The 21333-nt window shown below is 33.9% G+C and overlaps 1 protein-coding gene across 1 annotated transcript in view; it reads left to right on the top strand.

Moving 5' to 3' along the window:
- LOC111505806 (uncharacterized) overlaps positions 1-21333 on the top strand; it is a 48978-nt gene that overhangs the window by 17909 nt on the left and 9736 nt on the right. Inside the window, exons 5-9 of the mRNA XM_074174390.1 lie at positions 1843-4091; positions 8921-9137; positions 9200-9490; positions 15447-15834; positions 19626-20046. Of these exons, the coding sequence (XP_074030491.1) occupies positions 1843-4091; positions 8921-9137; positions 9200-9490; positions 15447-15834; positions 19626-20046 (3566 nt within the window). The remainder of the gene's footprint in view (positions 1-1842; positions 4092-8920; positions 9138-9199; positions 9491-15446; positions 15835-19625; positions 20047-21333) is intronic.

Genomic DNA, 21333 nt, shown 5'->3' with positions numbered 1-21333 from the left:
TTGATCGTTCATTGATTGGCAGCTCGTGAAAAGCATCCCAAAATTCTGTGTTTAAAAATTCTAGAAACCTCTGCGCATTAATGTTCTCCTCAAAAAATAAAGGACCAATAATTCGTTCGTTCAATATCCCACACCAGACGTTGATTTTTTGGGAATACTGGCTTTTACAGTTTATTACCCAGTTAGGATTATCCGCTGCCCAATAGCGACAATTCTGTGATGACACTACTCCATTTGTAGTGAAAGTGTCTTCGTCGGAATATAAAATATTTTTTAGGAAATTTCTATTGTTTAAATATTCCCCTTGGGCACATAAACAATATTCCAGGCGTCTTGCTTTGTCGCCTTCTTGAAGTGTGTGTAAAAATTTTGGCTTGAAAGGTTTAATATTCTTCGCCTTGAGACATCTCCGAATAGTTTCTCGTGGAATATTCAAATCTAAAGTGGCATTCCTTATACTGGCATTAGGATTATTTCCGAAATAATCTAAAATGATTTGATCATTCCTGTTTCGTCTTTGTACAGGATTACTTTTTAACATCATTTTCGATACTGCACCAGTTTCATTGAATATTTTATTTACCGTACCGCAGGTAATACGAGGACGATCTGGATGTCTCTCATTAAATACTCTACAAACCTCTCTAGCACTTCTAACGTCATCTCCCGAAAGGCGTACAATTTCAATTTTCTCTCTTACGCTCAATCTTGCAGCCATGACACAAAATAATTCGAAGAACTGTAAGGTGAATATTGTTGACAATAGTACACTTAAATCTTTCACAAGTGTCTAACTGTAATATCATTTCCATGGCAACTAAGATTTAAATTGAAATATTAGGTCTTAGTTTCAGTTAATTTGTGTGAAAACTTGAATGTAATTCCGTTATTTTCATTGAAAATATTTACGCTATTTGTTTTTTTTTTATCTGGCGGCACTTTATTGTTGAAATCATAAAAAAATATTCTCATGGCTATATCTGTTGATATAGGGTGTTTTTTTGTAACTGTTAGCTGTGTGAGTTTTCGAATTTTTGAGTTGTCATAACTTTGTTAATAATGAATATTTTTTCATGAAATTTTGGTCACACCTGTTTAGAGGCACTCTGAACCCAGTGGCGTAGTGATTTTTTCAATAAAACAATCGCTCATAAAAAATCCCGATTTTCGACTAAGAAAAAATATCGTAGTATGCCCCGAAACTTTAATAAACATTTCAAATTTTGTCCCAAGGTAGACCTTTTAGTACTTGACATTTCAAAAAAAAAATATCAAAATCGGTTTACAACTTCAAATTTTAGGGGGGTGTTTCCATTAAAAATGGGTCACACTGTATATAAAAAATGAAACTTTCTGTGTTTTTATAGCACCTGTATTTATAACTAACGTTACTGCAGTTTCATCCTATAAGAACATTTTCAAATGTATGCAATGATATAAAAACATAGAAAGTTTCATTTCTCATTTTTCATGATGATCTCCTACCAAATAGTAACGGCTACATCCATTAATTTATTCAAATTATATTTTTTGCAAGTTTGAAATACATTTTATTCACAACATATGAAAATTCTAAGGTTTATGTGAGAATATAATCTGCCTTCTACCAACCTCAGTACGTTTCCGTTGTTTGGGAGCTGTTTGAATTGTTCATTTCTGTTGTATCTGTCTCACACTAATCTCATGTGATTATTACATTTTCCCCTCTATATTCCCCTCACATCCATTCCAAAAATCTTGTCTCTGCACCAGAGATTTTGGTGCCCTCACAACTGATTCAGTACATTAAGTATCATTTTATAAAATAACGTTCGTTGAATGAGTTTTTTTTCTTCATTTCAGAGGTTCACACTGCATTGGTGAAACCCGGCCCAGATCTAGTAATCTGCGATGAAGGCCATAGAATTAAAAACTCTCATGCTTCAATCTCTCAAGCTCTGAAACAAATGGAGACTAAAAGAAGAGTTGTTCTAACTGGATATCCTCTCCAGAATAACCTGATGGAATACTGGTGCATGGTAGATTTTGTAAGACCCAACTATCTTGGTTCCAAGACCGAATTCTGTAACATGTTTGAGCGGCCCATAATGAACGGTCAATGTATAGACTCCACTGAAGCTGACATCAAACTCATGCGGTACAGAGCTCATGTTTTGCACTCGCTGCTGCTTGGGTTTGTGCAAAGAAGATCTCATCGTGTGTTGCAAACAGCCCTGCCTCAGAAGGAAGAGTATGTCCTTCTGGTCAGGATGACGCCTTTTCAGAGAACTCTCTATGAAACGTTTATGAATGAGGTGGTCAGGATCCAGGCTGTTCCAAACCCTCTGAAAGCTTTCGCTGTCTGCTGTAAGATATGGAATCACCCGGATGTGCTCTACAACTTTTTGAAGAAACGTGCCGGTGGAGAGGCAGTGGATATAGACCTGGAGGAAGTGGGAGGAGCTCCAGTGACCAAAGTGACGCCTGAGAAGCCAGAAAAGCCGGAAAAGTCTCCAGCCCGCGCTAGTACCAAACGAAAAGCTCCAGCCAAAGGAAAGAACGGCAAACCTGCAGCTTCTGTCACGCCATACAACAGCTCCACTGATCCTCCTGCGGCGAATCTTCCACCACCCTCAAGTACCGTCCCCAGCTCTAACTTTTCCAATTCGTCACCTATTACTTCGTTTAGCAACACCATTTCCCAACAGGGAAAAGACAAGGGTCCTTCAAATTTCAGTCAGAATCTGAACACCACCAACAGCCTCCAGGATATGCCAACTAGTTTTTCTGAAACAATTCCACAGCCATACTACGATCAGGAGTTCGACCAGAATGCTCAGTTTCCATCGTCTTTTCCCAACACAAACAATTATTCGTATCCGAACACTCCTAACTCGAGTACAGGCTATAACAACGTCACTGGCAGTGATTCCAATTTCAATTTGTCTGAACACAACCGACCCCAGACCCCCTCTAGAACCACCTTCCTGAATCTCGATTCTCAGCATTCGTTGACTCCAGTACCGATCACTAGTCAAAACTCGAATAGCTTTGCCAATCTCTCTTCGGAAATATCTCTGACGCCTTTGAACTCAAAAGGGAAAGATAGTCAGACCAACTTGGCTCAGCTCAACAGTGGGCATACCCTAACTCAGTTGAACAATGCTAGTACTACCTTGACTTCACTAAATAACGATAATACTTCTTTGACGCCATTGACCTCAAGTACTTCGTTAACTCCTTTGACCAACATCAGTTCTGGCTTGTCGGCTAGCACATCACTCACTCCGTTAAGTAGTACCAGTTTGACACCGCTAACTACTAGTAAGAGCTTGACCGGTATGAGCAGTACTAGTACCACTTTGACACCGTTGAACAATGTCAATAGTACTTTGACGTCATTGGGCAACGTTAGTACTTCTCTGATTCCATTGAGTAACTCTAGTACATCTCTGACTCCTTTGATATCTTCGACTACAAGCGCTCTTGCTTCTTTGAATAACATGCATCCTGGTTCAGAAGATCTGATGGAAATTGGCACTACACCTTCTCAGAACAATTCAGGGTACAATCAGAACTCTTACAATCAAAACGAGTACCAAGACTATCAGCACAACTATTGGAATCAGCCTCAGCAGCAAGAAAATAATACTTATAATCAAGAACACAGTGAATACTTCGGCCCGGTCAACAACCAGTTCAATCCTGGCTTGACTGGTACCAATGCGAATCACTCGTGGATAAAGAAAGAAGATGCGAAGCCAGTTCTGACGAATTTGGTGAGCCCCAAGAGTGAGACAAGCAATGAGGCTAAGCCCAAAATTAACATAATAAGTGACATCAAGCTGCCTCCAGTGTTCAGTAGTCCTGAGAAAAAGATAAAGATTTTGAGTGACATTAAAATTGAGCCCAAGGTAGAAGAGGGTGGTGAAGCATTCGAAACTAGGGCAGCTCCGGTCAAAACTGAAGTGAAGAATGAGATTAAGAGCGAGGTTAAAAGTGAAGATGAAATGAAACCACCTCCATCTCTACCCCATGATAATATTTTTGCCAAGATGAGTTCCATGGTTCTCAGAGAGTCAAAGGAAGACAGTGGTATCCCATATGACTGGGTAAGTAGAGATTTTGTAGAGAAGAAATTCGAAATTGAAAATAATCCATTTTCACTTTTTGATTTCCTTAAGAAACATAACTGAAATGATTGTTAACTTTTCCTAATTTTCATTCAACATTATTATGTTTTTGTTGATGTTTAACCAGAATTTGTAAATGTCGGTTTTTCTCCCCAAATTATATTGTGCGGAAAATTGTTGTTATTCCGCACCTTCCGTTGAAACCAAATACTGAATTGCAACCTTCTTTCAGGATCATTGAACATTGAAAATGCTTTACCCTCACAGACTTGTTCTTTCACACTTGTCCTGAGTCACTTTTGTGATGTTTTGTATAGACCATGTTTAGATCATAATATCACTGTTTCTCAAAGGGTGACTTTTAAGATTTTTTGAAGATTTGTAGAGCTACACCCATCCATGAACAAGGTGATAAAAATGACTGTAATAATTATAGATTCATTACAATAACCCCGTATTGTCAACAGTTATCGAAATAGTGTTAAATAATAATAATATCATTTATTGCCCAATAGGTAACACCCAATTACAGGACATAATTAAATACATCAGTACTGATAATAGATAAAATAAATTAACAAATCATGTTCATTCTTGACATGCCATATGAATATAACATAACAATAATATATAACTTTGAATAGAAAACAAAAGAAAGAAAACTGAAACAAAAAAAAAAACTGATAGTATAACTATTTATTGTGCTACTTGGTAAGAGTGGTTATAATAACTGACTCTCTCACAACACAAAAAAATAAAAAACAGTTTTGATAAGATTTCCATTGCAACTTTTTTTGGATGTTTCACCGAGCAAGTATTAATAGATAGATAGATCTTTATTTAAAAATAGGTAACCCTAATATACATATATATCCCAATTAAATCAACGGTGTATATATACAACATTAGACAAACACAAAAAAAGAAATACAATGCAACAATAATATACGAAAATCACAATTTTAAAAATAGAATTAATAGAATTAGTAGAATTACAAAAATTACAAGAATTGCTTTCAGTACAATATCTATTTCATCTCAATAAGTTCTTTCAATTGTTTTTTAAACAAATTCAACGATGATGATGTTTTAATGAAGTCTGGTAGTTTATTAAATTCTTGGAAACCTTTGAAAAACAAGCAGTACCACACATTATTCATACTATAGCAAAAAATAAAGACACAGGAATATTAACCAGGGATGTGATATGTGATTTGTCAAAAGCTAAATAAGCTGGAAAATACAGAATAAGAGGTTTAGCGTTAAAACTATTGCAATCTTTCCTACCCGGAAGAAGACAATATATTATTCATAACAACATAACATCTAACATCCTGAAAATTCATCATGGAGTTTCCCAAGGATCCGTGTTAGGTCCTTTTCTTTTTATTGGGTATATAAATTATTTTCCATTATATGTCGACATTGCAGATGATTCCTCATTTATAGTTACATCAAGAATTCCCAGTATATTAGAAGAAATAACAAAAGAAACTCAAGAAAAATGTGAATAATATCACAATTTGAATGTGTTGAGTTTGAACAAAGATAAAACCAAAAAAAAAAGATTTTAAGAAAAGAACTAAAAATCAAAACGATAATAGTGTGCGCCTACTAGGTTTTTATATGGACAACAATCTAAACTGGAAACACACATTAAAATTAATAAAAACTCTCCAAAGGCCGTTTTGTCTTAAGGAGAATGAGGAGTGTGGTAAGCAGATATGTTCTCAAAATTGCGTATTTTAGTATAATACAGGCTCGCAGCATGGAATATTACGTTGGGGTTCAGTATCAGCATAAAATGAAGTTTTTATATCAGAAAAAAATAATTAGGGAGATGGTTAGAGCAAACTACCGTGATCATTATAAAAATAAAGATAAATACACTACTGGGGCAATGATACACGAATTCAATACCAAAAGCAAGGAGAACATTAGAACAGCTAAAATGAATTTGGTGAATACTAAAAAAAAACAATCCGAAGCATTTTACGGCAAAATATATAATACTCTTCTGCAAGAGTGGAAAAACTTTTTAAATAAACAACTTAAATTTGAGGTGAAGCAGGCACTTGTAAACCAAGCATTTTAAAAATAAATGATGTCTTTGGCGCAGTTTGAAAAATTTAACAATTTAACCTTTGTAGCTAGTTTTCTCTTATATTTTAAATGTGAATTTAAATAGTGTGTGAATTTTTTGTTTGACATGTCAAAACATACTCTGTTTGTTGTCTTTTCAACTTATGTACCATTGTATTATGAAAACCAATCACATAGAAAAAATTCAGAAATCGTGTCTCAGATTGATATATGGTATTCGCAAATATGATCCAAGAGACGCGGATACAATGATTTTAAATTTGATTACCAAGCCTTGCAAAAACAATATTGCAATTATCTTGAAAAAAAATCGATTCTGTAATGGAACAAATGACAAATCCGACAATAATGATTCCTTGCGAGAATATTGAGAATGCATTGGAAGGTATTCAAGGAGATAAAATAAGCAAATATAAAAGAAGTTTATGTTCCAGAACAGCGAAGTGCATTTTAGAAAATGGTGAACATTTCAAACACTTACTTCATTAATTTTCATTTACTTTCGAATAAACATTTTTTTTTTTTTCAAATAAGTTAGTTTCTTTCAATTATTATGAATTGAGTTTTTCTCCTCTTGAAATATGTAAATATTACTTGTTTCTTGCTTTGATTTCGATACGTTTCATTCAGTTTAAGATGAGTGAGTTGACTTTCTTATCGAAATGTATTGCATGTTGTTGATTAAACTAAAGGTAAATTTAATACAGATCCGAACCAAAGTAATTTGGATAAGGATCAAAATCATTTGAAAATATGATATAACGTTGAATTCAACGTGAAAAGTTATTTCGAAAAATGTCATAAAATATGCATGATCGTATTTAAAAAAAATGAGGTCGAGAGTGGCCCAGAAAGTGCGAAACGTTGGATTTGAAATCTGATGCCTGTAAAATTTGTTGATAATTTTTTAAATAACTCGTGAAAAAAAGAAAAATCTAAATGACAGAATTTACTTTTCTTACATCTCAATAAACTGATATTCGCGATTTGTTTGAACCACTTGACAGTGCTTCTATGAATGCAACTTTTTATCCATTTGACCAACCTTGTAACTCTTATGGTTTAAAAGTTACCAAATTACCATTAAAAATATGGCCACTCTGTATAAGTTGACTTGTGGTTCTTGCCCAAAGCTTTACATTGGCCAAACGGGAAAACACTTTTCCCAAAGAATAAAAGAGCATAGGAGTAGTTTCTTGAAAATTAAGACCAATTTCACATTTTCAAACCATATTTTAGTTGACAGTGAGGTGTTGCCTCTGAAAGAGAATGGTTTGAATCTTGGAAATCAGCCGATATAAGAATTTGGAACATTAATTTGATGATAATAATTTCTCTTCATTAAATCTGTTTTCTGATGTTGAAATTGGTAGTTAGTTGATATGAGCATTTGAATGAGTTTTTTAAATTTATTCCCTAATGTTTAAATTTTTAATAAGTTTATTCCTAAACTCAGATGAGATTATTAATCATTGAGTAGGTTAGAAAGTCACACATGAAAAGTATCTCTCGCCAAGAAAATCTTCATTTCCTAGAAGAAAGCCATCCAATCTGTTGTGCTTACCGATCTCTTCTGACTTTATTAAAAATGATGGTTTAATAAAGATTTAAAAATAGATGGATTGTGGAGATCAAATCGCTAAATTGGTTTTTGAAATAGAAAGTTTTCTAGCATTATACTTCTTCATCTTTATAGGAACAAATTTGGGAAACTTCTGAAGGGATGAAGAAAACAATTGAGTTCAAAATAAACTTTTTTAAGATTTGTGGATCATACATACGAGTTACTTTCAGATGCAAACTGGAAGAAAAAACCCTTCGTAAATAACTACTTTCATACATGAGCATTGAGTTTGTACTGATTCAATTCCACAATGAGTGTTTGTGGTACAAACTGATTGGGAAAAAGTTAGTTTCGTATAATGCAGTGTTCATATGAAAGAAGTTACTTTAAGAGTACTTTTTTCTTCATGTTATTAAATGTTCATATGAAAGTAGTTGTTTATAGTCTGAAAGTAATATCATTGTATGATCTACACATCTTTGTGAGTGATTTTTTAAATTATTTGCCTTATGCCTTCCTTTCACACATTTTTTTGTATAAAGATGGAGAAGTAGAAAGTCAAAAACCTTTCTATTAAAAAAAATATAATCACTTCTACAAAATATACTTCCTTTCAATTAAAACTAAATTGGTATTTCACCCTCCACCTATTTGTTTTAAGGAAAGTGACAACTCAGAAATGTCAAGAGAACTTTGGAGATAACTTCAACGAATGTTTTGGGAAAAGATAAGTTTGTGCACAAGTACAAAAAATTGCATGGGGGCTTCTTCAACAACAAAAACCTCAGATATTCCACACACTTGAAATCATCACAGCCTGTTACTTCCATTCAAAGATTTCTATTTTATCCATGTTTTCAATTCTATTTAAAATTAGAAAAATTAGCAATTTATATTTCAGATTTATATTTCAATTCATATAAGTTTTTAACTTACATTCAATAAAGAAGGCAACTAATAGATAAATGATGAAGTATATTACATTTTCTAATTCAGTCTGAGGTTTCAGAATAGAAACGTTAAAATCTAAACCAAACGTCATTCGTCAGGCAACCTAACCTCCAAGATTATAGAAGGAAACATTCGGGAATAAAACTTATTTAAGTAAATATATAATTTGACATTTCGTAAATCTTTTCAGGCGCTGGAACTTCTTAGAGACTACAAGCCTGGTTGCATAGAAAATTCCGCCAAAATGGAAATCCTGTTCTGTATAATAAAGGAGAGTATAGCCTTAGGAGACAGGCTCTTAGTATTTAGTCAATCACTCATAACCTTGGATCTTATCGAGCAGTTCCTTCAGATGAGTAGGGTGCCAGGAGAGACATTCAACTGGGCGAAGAATACAAGCTATTATCGTGAGTATCAAGTCGTTAGTTATACCTTCAATTTATCTCTGATCATATCCAAAATTTCACAGGCTTGGATGGTTCGACTAGTGCGCTGGAAAGAGAAAAACTCATTAACGAGTTCAATTCCAATCCGAAGATCCATCTGTTTTTGGTGTCCACAAGAGCTGGTTCTCTGGGTATCAACTTGGTGGGTGCCAATCGTGTAGTAGTCCTCGACGCCTCTTGGAATCCATGTCATGACACACAAGCTGTCTGTAGAGTGTATAGGTATGGTCAGAGGAAGCCATGCTTTGTTTACAGATTGGTCGTCGATAATTGTTTGGAAAAGAAGATCTATGATAGGCAAATAAATAAACAAGGTACATAATTGATTACAGCTTTTATAAATCAACTGAAAGTTTTAGCTTTTTATGATTTAGATCTCTTTGACTTACACGTAATTCACATATACACGTAATTGCATTGAGGGAATTTGAAAAATATTGAGAAATTAATGGAAATATGCATTTACAGCAGGAGTATGCTTCTATATACATATATATGATCATACAATAGGGAAGTGACCATATGATTGATTGGTGATGTAGCATGTTGAATAACATGGAGAAATTTTGCTCATAATTTCGTGAAATTCGCAAAGTTAAATTAAACTATTTCAACAATTCCACTGAAAAACAAGGACTACTTCCTGGAATTAGGATATTTGATTTATCATTTCCGAAAATGTCTAAGGAGTTGGAGGATCAGCAGCTACTACAAGATAGGATGTCTAAAATCAAGCAATACAGCTGTGGTAGTAGTATTCATTCAACCATGTCAAAAGTACATCTTATAAGGTTGTTTCAAAAGTTTTGTCCTTTTCAATGTCATGCAATTTTGTTGCTCCATATCTCAATAAATATTTATTTTGATGTGTCGTGATATATAATATTAATAATGGAATTTATCAGTCAAATATTATACAAGGCATCATACATACACATGTATAAAACTTATCAAACTAGTCAAAAAATAAAGTTAACCTTCAAATAAATTGTTAAGATAGTACATAGTCGCAAAGCAAAATATTTCATACATATAATATTCAGTTTCACAAAAGCAAGTTATTAGGAAATATAAAATTCTTCAACATTATAAAATACTTTTTCAAGAAGGAAATTTCTCAATTTATTTATTAAAAAAATATCATTCAGATTCACATTTATTGTATCTCTTATTTTATTGAAACATTTGATACCAATTGTTTTGGTGAATTCTCACAGACTGATAACTTTGCGAAGGGTTGTCGAAGTCTTTGTTTACTCTTAGTATTATACGTATGAGTATCGTCATTCCTCATTAGTGAATTTGGGTTTCTTTTAACGTACATAATCAGAGAATATTGTACTCTGTATTGATGCAGTTCATTTTTTACAAATTTAATTTTATTTTCCCTGTTTTCAGCTTATTACTTACTATATGAGGTTGTTAAGCGATTTTCTGATAATTTTTCACTATGAATTCAAATTGAACGTTGCCGAAATAGCCTTGAAAATTAACCAGGCCTTTAGCAATGATAGTGTTAAAGAACGCAGTCTTTGACATTGGTTAGCGATATTTTGTTCCGAAGATTTCAGCTTTGAAGATGATCCCCGAAGTGGTTGACTTACAGTAATCCAGGACAAGGATTTGAGGACCCTTGTGGAGACTGGCCAATCACAAACGATGCATGAGATGGCGGAAAAACTGGGCGTTAGCTCCCATGCGGTTTTTTTAGTTTAAAACATATTGGAAAAGTCAAAAAGCTTGGAAAGTGGGTGTTCCACAATTTGAACGATCGACAGAAATTCGAAGTCTGTTGCTCTTTGCTTTTGCGCAACCAAAATAATCCTTTTTTGGATTGGAGCGTCACTTGTGATGAAAAGTGGATCCTCTAACACAATAGGAGACATTCAGGACTGTGGTTGGACACTGATAGCCACCTAGGCACTTTTCAAAAGCGAAAACTCACCAAAAAATGAACGTAGTTACTTTTTGGTTGTCAGCGGCTGGTGTGATTTACTATAACTTTCTCCAACCAGGCCCAACTATTACAGTAGAGCCCTATTGTTTGGAAATCGACAAAATATACAAAAAATTGCGTCAGCAGCAGTCGGCATTGGTTAACAGAAGAGGTCCGCCTTCTCCATGACGTCTGTTCGGACGTTTCACAAATCAGACTCAGAAACTCAATCGAATTGAGCGTTCAAGTTCTGCCTCATCCACCATACTCTCCAGACCTTTCGCCAAACGGCTACCATCTTTTCAAGCACTTCGATAACTTTCTCACCAGTAGAACCTTCGCCAATCAAGACCATGCAAAAACGGCCTTCATTGACTTCATCGAATCCCGAGTACATAATTTTTGTAAACTGATGGATGTAGCCGTTACTACGTGGTAGGAAATCACAATGAAGAAAAAAAAAATGAAACTTTCTATGTTTTTTACCACTTTTATTTGTAACTAACTTTACTGCAGTTTCGTCCTATATGGACATTTTCAAACTTATACAATATTCGGACATTTTCAGACTCATACAGTAAACGGACATTTTCAAACTTATACAATATACGGATATTTTCAAACTTATACAATAACGGACATTATTGTATATGTTTGAAAATGTCCGTAAAGGACGAAACTGCAGTAACGTCAGTTACAAATAAAAGTGGTAAAAAACAGAAAGTTTAATTTCTCTTTTCTTCATCATAATTTTTATGCTGATCGGATTAATCGACTTGTGTTATGTTAGCAAAAGTGCACTGATTCAAATGGCCCTTATTTTGATTAAATAAGTTCACTGAGATATTACAGTTTAAAGTAGACTCATACAAACGGACATAACTTTTGAAACACTGAGGTACCTATACAATTTGTCTCATCAACATTTTCTTGTAATTTTTGAAAGTCAATCAAAATCTTAACTAATATGAGTGGTAAGTCATTTTAGTGTGCTTAATTATAATTCATGAATTATGAACGTACAGGACAATAATAGAATAAAATGAATATGTACAGAAATGTTGAAAAAGTAATAAACAGTCGGATATCGAAAAGTGCCTCAACAGAATTGAGGCAATCGTTAAATATCTTTTTGTTTCATTTTCGGATTTGTTATAGTTACCGTTATAGAATGTTGTTTTTTTAAAAGTTTTTTGTGTTTATCTCTAGAGTAAATCATAATGAGGAGTAGTTGAGATAATTAGACAGTTGACAAAAGTTATCTACATTGTTTTTCACATACACTAAACCTTTGAGTATTGTGTTGGCCTTGGATGGTTCCAAATGCATCTAGATCCCTGATGCTCCATTCTTCTATGTCACAAATCTGGGAAGGAAAGGTTTTAGTTTTCTTCATCTTTATATAAAAAAATGTGTGAATCTTTCCAAATCTGTTTTGTTATTTTTAGTTGTAAGTTAGCTTCAGCATACACAGTAGTAGTGAGTTTAATAAAATAATATATATTTGAATAATTTATTATGAGAATCTGTGCTTACGACAGCACATACTATGTAATAGGGTGGTACCCTTTAACAAATGAATAAATAAAGATTGATAAAGCTTCAGAATTATATAAACAATTCAAAGAAGTATGTATTATTAGATTTTTGAAAAACAACTTTTTGGCTTTCTAATTCTCTATCATTGAATGAAAAATGCGAAAAATATCGAAGAAAAGGAAGGAAGAAAATAACTATAATAAAAATCTTTTATAAAGATAATGTACAGCAAGCGTGTGAACGTGATGGCGAGCCTGTTCCCATGCGCACAAACTCATTTACAATGTAACCCCCACTACAGCTCTTGCTGTAGACATACAAATGCTCTGTACAGAGGCGTATCATTAATTGTACTCCAATGATGTTGGCGCTTGGCATTGGCTGAATAATTTGTGTTGTTTCTCAATAAGTTTCATCTCCTAACAAAAAACGTGTCATCAAGAGTCTGCAAGTGAAATAATTTTTAAAGTGTTCAGTTATTTACCAAAGTGTTAAATGTGAATCAGATACGTTATCAAATGTGAAAAATAAAACATCTCTCCCTACAGGTAACATTAAATAAATTTAAAAAAAATAACCATTTCAACACGAATCTTCATTTTGTATTAGGTATTTCAATAAGAACCATTGAAAAAGAGGTTAAAGAAGGGGAGCACTTAATTTCTGCAAATAACGGAGAAGTAAAATTTTTCATCCCAAGAAAGAAGCGGTCTAGAAGAGCACCAGTAAATGAAATTCCCGAGTATGAGTATCCTAATATTAGACAGTTTAATTATGACTTTCATAAGACGGAAGGGTGTCGTGTTACGGTAAAAAAGTTCCAACACAAAATTAATGACAATTTGGGAATTGTGGCTTCCGAAACATCTCTTCTTAGAATTTCAAAGAAAATATGTTTCTAATGGAGATGAACTGAAAGTAATTGAAAAATTTTAATAGAGAAAATTGACATTAGAGCATTGAGGATCAAGTATTTACAAAAAAACAATTATTTTCGTAGCCAACAGCAACCAATTGTGTTTCTTGATGAAACATACCTTCATAGTGGACATACATCTTTCAAGAACTAGACGGATGAATCAACCAAGGGGTTATTTAAAAATATTGCGAAGGGACTAAGACTTATTATTGTCCATGCAGGAGGTGACATGGGTTTTATACCTAATTGTCTGCTTATATTTAAATCAGGCACAACATCAGGGGATTATCGTTCAGAAATGAATTCTGAAAATTATGGTAAATGGTGAATTCCGTAGTCCTGACCGATAATGCTCCATACCATAATATTGAAGACATTTAGGCTACTATCGAAAACAACGTGTTCCAAAAGAATGCAACTTTCAAGTTGGAAGATGTGAAGAAACTGACGGAGCACGAGTTTGATTTAATCACTTCCGAGGAATGGCAAAAGCATTGCCGACATGTATTAGATATAGAGCGGAAATATTGGGAAAATGAAACATTCACAGACGTTCAAACTGTGGTAAATCAGTTATTATGAATTTAAATGACGATAGCAGCCCAAGCAGCAGTGAAGATGAAGAAAGTTTCTATTCAGATAGTGACTGATTAAAGTTTATTTTTGGAAAAATTTATCATTATATAATATTTTAATGAACTGTACTACCAGTAATACTAAATAAAGTGTGGAAAAAAATTGCAAAGAAGTCATGTTTCATTTGTTATCATAATTAAAACTAATTATAGGTATGACACTCCCCGGCAAGGGGCTTATCGTAATCCAATAGTAATTTAGTTGGGCGTAAGTCTGATCTCATCATCAGCACCGTTTTGGTGCATTATATCACAAGAAAAAGCACTGATTTCTTTCATAACATTACAACTTTATGTAACTAGACACAAATCTGCTCTTGTCACAATAACAGTACGTATATTCATTCATATGATTAGTTGATCAGATGGTCAATTAGTACTATTCACTCCCCCACTCAAATTTACCTATAATGGAACACATTAATGTATGATGAAATGCTATGTATTTTTGAAACATACTCAGTAGAAATGAAACGAGTGCTTTCAAAAATCGTTTATCAATATTATAAGCTAAGAAGCTCAATATTTTACAAATTCTCAGACAATATTTCACTTGCCTGATTCGGAACAGCCACTGTCATTTGGCGTCTCTACTTCTGGAATATCAAAGAAAGAATTTTAGAAACGAATATGTGTACATGAGGTAGGTTACAGGGATTCAATTGTAATAATCTATGAATTATAGGGTGGATTGGGACATTTTTGGTAGTAATACCAAATAGTTTGGTACCTGGCTAGATTCTTAATTCAGTTTTTTCTTACATTCACTATATACAAACAACTAAATGAAGTGTACTATGTGATTCTCTGAGTGAAAAAATTTCAGGCATTACTGTGCATGTGAACATGAAAAGAATGACATGTTTTATTTAAAATTTTATCAAGATTTTTTCAAAATTACTTCCAGAAAATACAGTATTTTACCCGACCCATATACTCAATTGTAAAAAGTAATTTTTATGTTTTTTATGCTGATAATTATAATAACTACAAATAACATTTAAACTTTGAGTACTTAAGCACCAGAAAACAATATTCCTCTACGAGTTACCAAAATTTCTTTAAGATCAATACCTATGACAAATTTAGAAAATAAACCAAAAAAAAGTATATTGAATAAATCTAAGTTGGACAAATATACTCTTTTCCATCCATAGATTCTTATTGGAATGTGAATAACTAAATAAATACGTTCCAAAGAATAGAATCAATCTTCAATTTAAATACTATTTTCCTTTTAGGAATGTCTGATCGAGTCGTAGATGAATGCAATCCGGACGCGCATCTCACAATGAAGGACGTCAGCACATTGTGTTGGGACGACAAACGTGATGAATGTGAAGTGCATGACTATGCCGATACGAAAGACAACTACATCGATGTAGTGCTCCAGAAGGTTTTGGAGAGACACGGAAAAGGTCTCAACAAGGAACCGTTTCAGCATGAGTCTCTTCTCGTTGATCGTAAGGAGAAGCAGCTGTCTCAACAGGAGAAACGGTTGGCTAAGAAAGGATATGAAAGAGAGAAGCAAGCATCACGGCAACCACCGTATAGTTTGATGGGTTCGTCAAGGGGGCATCGACCTGTTGCTTCGGTGAGGCCTATGCAGCAAGGCGAAAGACCTTCGAGGTTTGTATCATCTTGTCTTTATTTCATCTAACAAATTCCATCCGTGTTTTTATTTTCAAAAGCTCTAGCTGATTCGGAGTACTGAATTTGAAAATCTGAAAATTCTATTTTCTTCTTAGAGTTGATTATATATTTGGAAATCAAATCACTTGAATGCCATGCTCATTATGATGTACACTGACTATAAAACCTTCATTGTAGTGTTTGCTCATCCCAAATATGAAGCATTTATTTTGGTTTGAATCAGCAAGTATTTTTTTGGCACGCTTGTTTCTTGACTTATTTGGTTATTTTTTTCTATATTTATAGCTCTGTATGAATAAAATCAGAATTTATTTCGTATTCCAAACTCATCAGTACAATTATTTTTTCCTAAAGTTATTTGTTGGGCCTCTATTTGTTATCTATCTCCTATACAGTTTTGAAATAGTGTTCAGATTATTAGTAAGGTTTATAATCTCTTGCTTTTTTTTGTTGGCGGTTCACTCTTTCATCTCCTCTGCATGGGATTCTTATGTAAAAAGCCAATTGTCTGCATAAAATGTTTTTTTATATGTTTTTACCACACTACCACGTTTTTATGTTTTGAATTCAACCTTCGATTTTTGTTAAGACAATTTGGCAGGTAATAGATTACCATTTTTCATGAGATAGGCCATAAGGGAGAGAAAGCCAATTGTAAAAAATAGTTGAAATATTCGTTAGATGGTGCTAGATGGTGCTCACTTTGCTTCAAGTTGTGCTTACGATGACTTTGCTTGCAAAAATATTTGTGAATAAGATACATACAGAAAATAAAACCCTTGAATTTCTTTTGCCCAGTGTAAAAATTAGATGAGGTGTTTGTGTGACATGTTGTTGTTGTGTAGTTTTTCAAAAATTATTTTTTTCATGTGTTTTTGGGTTGGATTATGAGCCATACTTCAACATAACCTCAAAATATCTACAAATGTTTGTGATACATATCACATGATGTGTGGTCATCTCTCCCGTAAGATTAGGAGAGATGGTCACCTATTTTCAGAGTTAGATTATTCTTATTACTAGGCGTTACTTGTGGTTATTTCAGAAGCCAAACAAGTACCAAACAAAAGCATTGTCTATCTGATGGAATTGGAGTGGAGAGTCAGTCCTTAAAGGCTGCAATAAACATTTTTAAATTTGTGAAATTACAGTTTATGCAGCAGTTAAAGCCTATGATATTCAAAGAAAACCTTAGAGGTAAACGTTTTAAAACAATAATGATAAAATAGGACCTATGGCACTAACATCCTTTTTTGGCAAAAAACTGAAAGGAAGCTTGCAGATCACATCAAAACCATGTAAGCAAAAGGTTTTCCTTTGAAGATCGATTATGTTAGAAAGATCGCGTGTCTGCTTGCTGAACAATTAAATATAAAATACGTTTTAATAAAGAAACTGAGAAGGCATGCAATTGTGTTTTTGAGCATACGTCCTGATATTTTGATTCGAAAATCAAAAGAAGTTTCTTTGGCGTGCTCTATTGCTACGAATAAGTCCGAAGTGAATGCTTATTTCAAGTTTTTAGAAACTGTTTTGATGGTCAATGACGTGATGCTATTATATCTTCAATACGGACGAGGCAGAACTGCAATTAAATAACTGTCCTGGACACATACTAGCTGAGAAGGGGTCCAAATCTGTATCCAAAGTGACATCCACTGAAAAAAGGAAAGATAATAACTGTTATAGGCTGTTGTAGTGCTAAAGGTACATTTTTTTCCTCCTTGAATAATGGAAGGCAAAAATAAGAAAGCCAAATTTGAGCATGGAATACCTGCTGGATCGAAGATTTTTATGTCTACCAAATCTGCCTACATAACTTCCATCATATTTTTAGAATGGCTGCAAACACACTCGTCCCAGGGAAGGTTCTTCTGTTGGACTGTCATTCTACTCATTGCAGCTCAGTAGGAATGTTGAAGCATGCTGAATAAAACAACATAATTATGCTTTCTGTGCCAACTCATACATCTCACTACTTACAACCGTTAGAACGTACTATGTTTAAGTCACTGAAAATCCGTTTTACGAACAATACCATCTGTGGTTAAAACAAAATCCTAGTGCAGAACATTGCAGGATTTGAAGCTACTGGTGTTAGTCCTTTTAATCTGTCTGCAATCCCCGATTATGCTTTCATACAAGAAGTAAATGAACTTGCATCAACCTCTCATAATATCTCGCCAACTACAATTATAGCTCAAGAACCAGCTGCCATCAGCACCAACAATTCAATGTCTACTAATCTGGAAGAAGTTTCGTGAACTTCAGAAGAGCTAGATGAGTCTGAAATCTCAGAGTCAATGTTTTGTAATGAGAAATACTGATTCTCAAATGCAAGCCCTGAAATGATATCAAAGGAAAGACTTAGGACCATCATGATTGACAAGGATATCGAAAGTTATCTCGGTACTTCCGTCTATCTCAAGGCTACCACAAAAAAATGATAATCCAGACTTAATGCCAACGTGTATATCAATGAAAATATCTCCTAGTCCCCAAAAACTTATTGATGTACTTAAAACTGGTAGAGTAAGTCGGCACATTTCTAACATGAGAAGAACATATTCAACCGAGAAAATGTGAAGAAGATTAAAAAAAAAATAAGACTGGGAAAGAAGACTGAAACAGAAGATAACTAACCTGAAAATGTAGCTGAGAATGACGATGGAACAGCAGAACGAAGATTTAATTTAATTTATTTCATTAAAGGGTAACACCCAGATTTCACAATAAATCATATGAATACAGACATAATTACATCTAACTTACTTGATAAAGTGAAACTAACTCACAGATAAAAAATGATAATGATGGTTACCGCTTTTGTTCTCAGATAAACCATCTTTCACTTTATCTGAAATACTTTTCTCTGTTAGTACTGTTCGTTTTCTTCTAAGAAAAGCTTCAGTACTTTTCTTGTTCTTTCTGACAACAACGTATATCTCAAATGTATGGTAAATTAGTTTTTAAGTCTAAAATATTAAAAGCTATTTTATTTCATAAAATTGCATTCAATCTAACGGAAGTTTAGTTGCAAACTAGAAATAAACATTTTTTATGGAATTACTCAAGGTTATGTTTTGGGTCTGATATTATTCTATAAATATCTCAATAATCTATTTTATATGCGAACTGAAGGAAAAATTCAGTCTTTTACAGATGATAATGTGATTTTATATACCATTAATAGCTGGTATAATGTAAAATTGAGTGTGGAAGCAGATTTCAAAATTATCAGAGGTTGATTTGATACTAATTTATCACCAATGAATTTTGAAAAAAAAAAATGTTTTTCAGTTCTTGCCAAAATTTTTCACCAACATTAGGTCTGCTCAAAATTAGTGAGAGTTTTGAAATGTTTGAGGCTCTTTGAATGGCGGAAAAACACTAATATATCTACTTATTCGGTAATAATTAATCTTGAAACTAAATATTCCCACTATTCTAAGGAATATCTGGCATGCAGAATCTTTGCATCAATTTTATTTTAATATTATTTCAATGGTTAGCATATTTCTTTTATGTAGCTATAGCTTCATAGTAGACAATAATAAAGTTATTTTTTCAGTCATCATTAGAAACTTGTTCATTGGGCAAAGAAAACATTAATTTGTGTTCATGAATTTATTACCAATGTTTCATCAATTATTTTTTTCTTTTTCCCACATTAACACAATCATATAAAAATTTTTACATGTCATTTGAAAGAACGGTTTTACTAGCGGACATTTCTTCATTTATTGAATGAATTCAAATTATTGTAGGTGGATCCCTGCTGAACATTGGCAGAGACAAGGCATGACCGCACAGGAGATGACCCTGCCTTTGGACGTTGTCATTCCCACTAGTCAGCCCGAGAAAGGCAACATCGTACTCAAAGCCGGTCAGAAAGTGTTGGTACTCAAATCGCCAAAAGGTGTTTACATGCAGCTTGAGAGTGGTAAGATTGTTGCCATTAAGACGGCTATCAAAGTGAAGGGTAAAGCTGACGAAGGAAATGAAGCTGCCAAGGCATCTAAACCGCCTTTGTTGCCCCCTTCCATCAAAGGAAACCCGTCGTTGTCAGTCACGCCCCAGAAGAGACCCACAAAACCGTTCACTCCAGGATCAACGAAGTTCGGAGTGCAGAGCGTCAAGCAGTCCGTGCCCAATTTGGTGTCGAGGATTAAGAGCATCCAGAAAAAAGTAAGTTGAATCTGTACACTTTCTGAATTGCAATTTTATAAAAATATAAAATTCTCGTGTCACAGTGTTAGTTGCCATACTCCTCGGAAAAGGCTTAACCGATTTCCATGAAATTTTATATAAATATTCGGTAGGTCTGAGATAGGTTTCAATCTATTTTTCACACCCCTGAGTGATGAGGATGTTCCACCCCAAAAATTTTTAAAATTTTTTTTTGACAGTTTTTTTATTTTCATTATTTTATGATGTGGTATCAAAAAATACATATAACCCTCAATTTTTACCTTTCTATCGCCAACCCCTATTTCTTAATAGACATTTTAGATCATAGATCTCGTAGATCAGTGATTCCCACCAGGCGTCTACTGGTGTCATTTCTCATTCAGTACACAGCAAGGAGTATGAATGAGAACCAAGCTGGTCTTCTGTCTCTCTCACACAAAAAGCTTTCTCTCACTTCCTACACAGTTTTCGACCACCAAGTGTATATATAGTTTACGATGCCACTGAAGCAGTAAATAATCCAACAGAGTTTGTTGCCACCGCATAATTTACAAATGAAGGTTGGATCGTTCCGTAATTTGAAACCACCACGGTCGAAGTCAGCATTTTGAATGTCAAGTTCTGAGATGAAAATATATTAATACCACGAATACCTATTATACCTACAGATGTGCCAATTTATTTTAAACATATGCAATTTCCAATTAGATTGGCATTTGCAATAACTATTCATAAGTCTCAAAGGCCAAACAATGTCCGTTTGTGTCTTGAATTTAAGCACACCATGTTTTTCACATGGACAATTAAACGTGGCATGCTCTCGAATGGGCAAACTATCCAGTGGATGGTTTGCTAAACATGGATTAACGAAAAATATTATATACACTATAGCATTGAGGAATTTATATTATTTGTAAGTGTTATTGTTCTGATAGAAATACTTTATGTGGCAAAACGTTTGCCGGGTCAGCTAGTATATGTATATATTTCTGGCTATTGGCCTCATTAGCGCGGTGTAGTTAAGTGCAAAGAAAGGCAATACTTCTTTGTCAAAAACGGGAAAACAACACAAACGAACGGTAGGTAGGCTCCTGTTGGTTCCTTCGTTTGTGCTGTTTTCCCGTTTTCGGTAACCAAGTGTTGCCCATCTTTGCACTTGGTTACAGCGTGCTGATGAGGCCAATAGCCATTATTATTATTAAGAAAGTTCTTTAAATTTGAAAACAATATTCATATTTGAAATCACAACCATCTACGTAACGAAACAAAAAAAAATCATTTTGT

This window comes from Leptinotarsa decemlineata, unplaced genomic scaffold, assembly GCF_025532065.1.
Source record: "Leptinotarsa decemlineata unplaced genomic scaffold, Ldec_3_MD MMD2_P_RNA_scaffold_12, whole genome shotgun sequence".
NCBI classification, from domain to species: Eukaryota; Metazoa; Arthropoda; class Insecta; order Coleoptera; family Chrysomelidae; genus Leptinotarsa; species Leptinotarsa decemlineata.
This window is presented reverse-complemented; position numbering and strand designations above follow the sequence as displayed.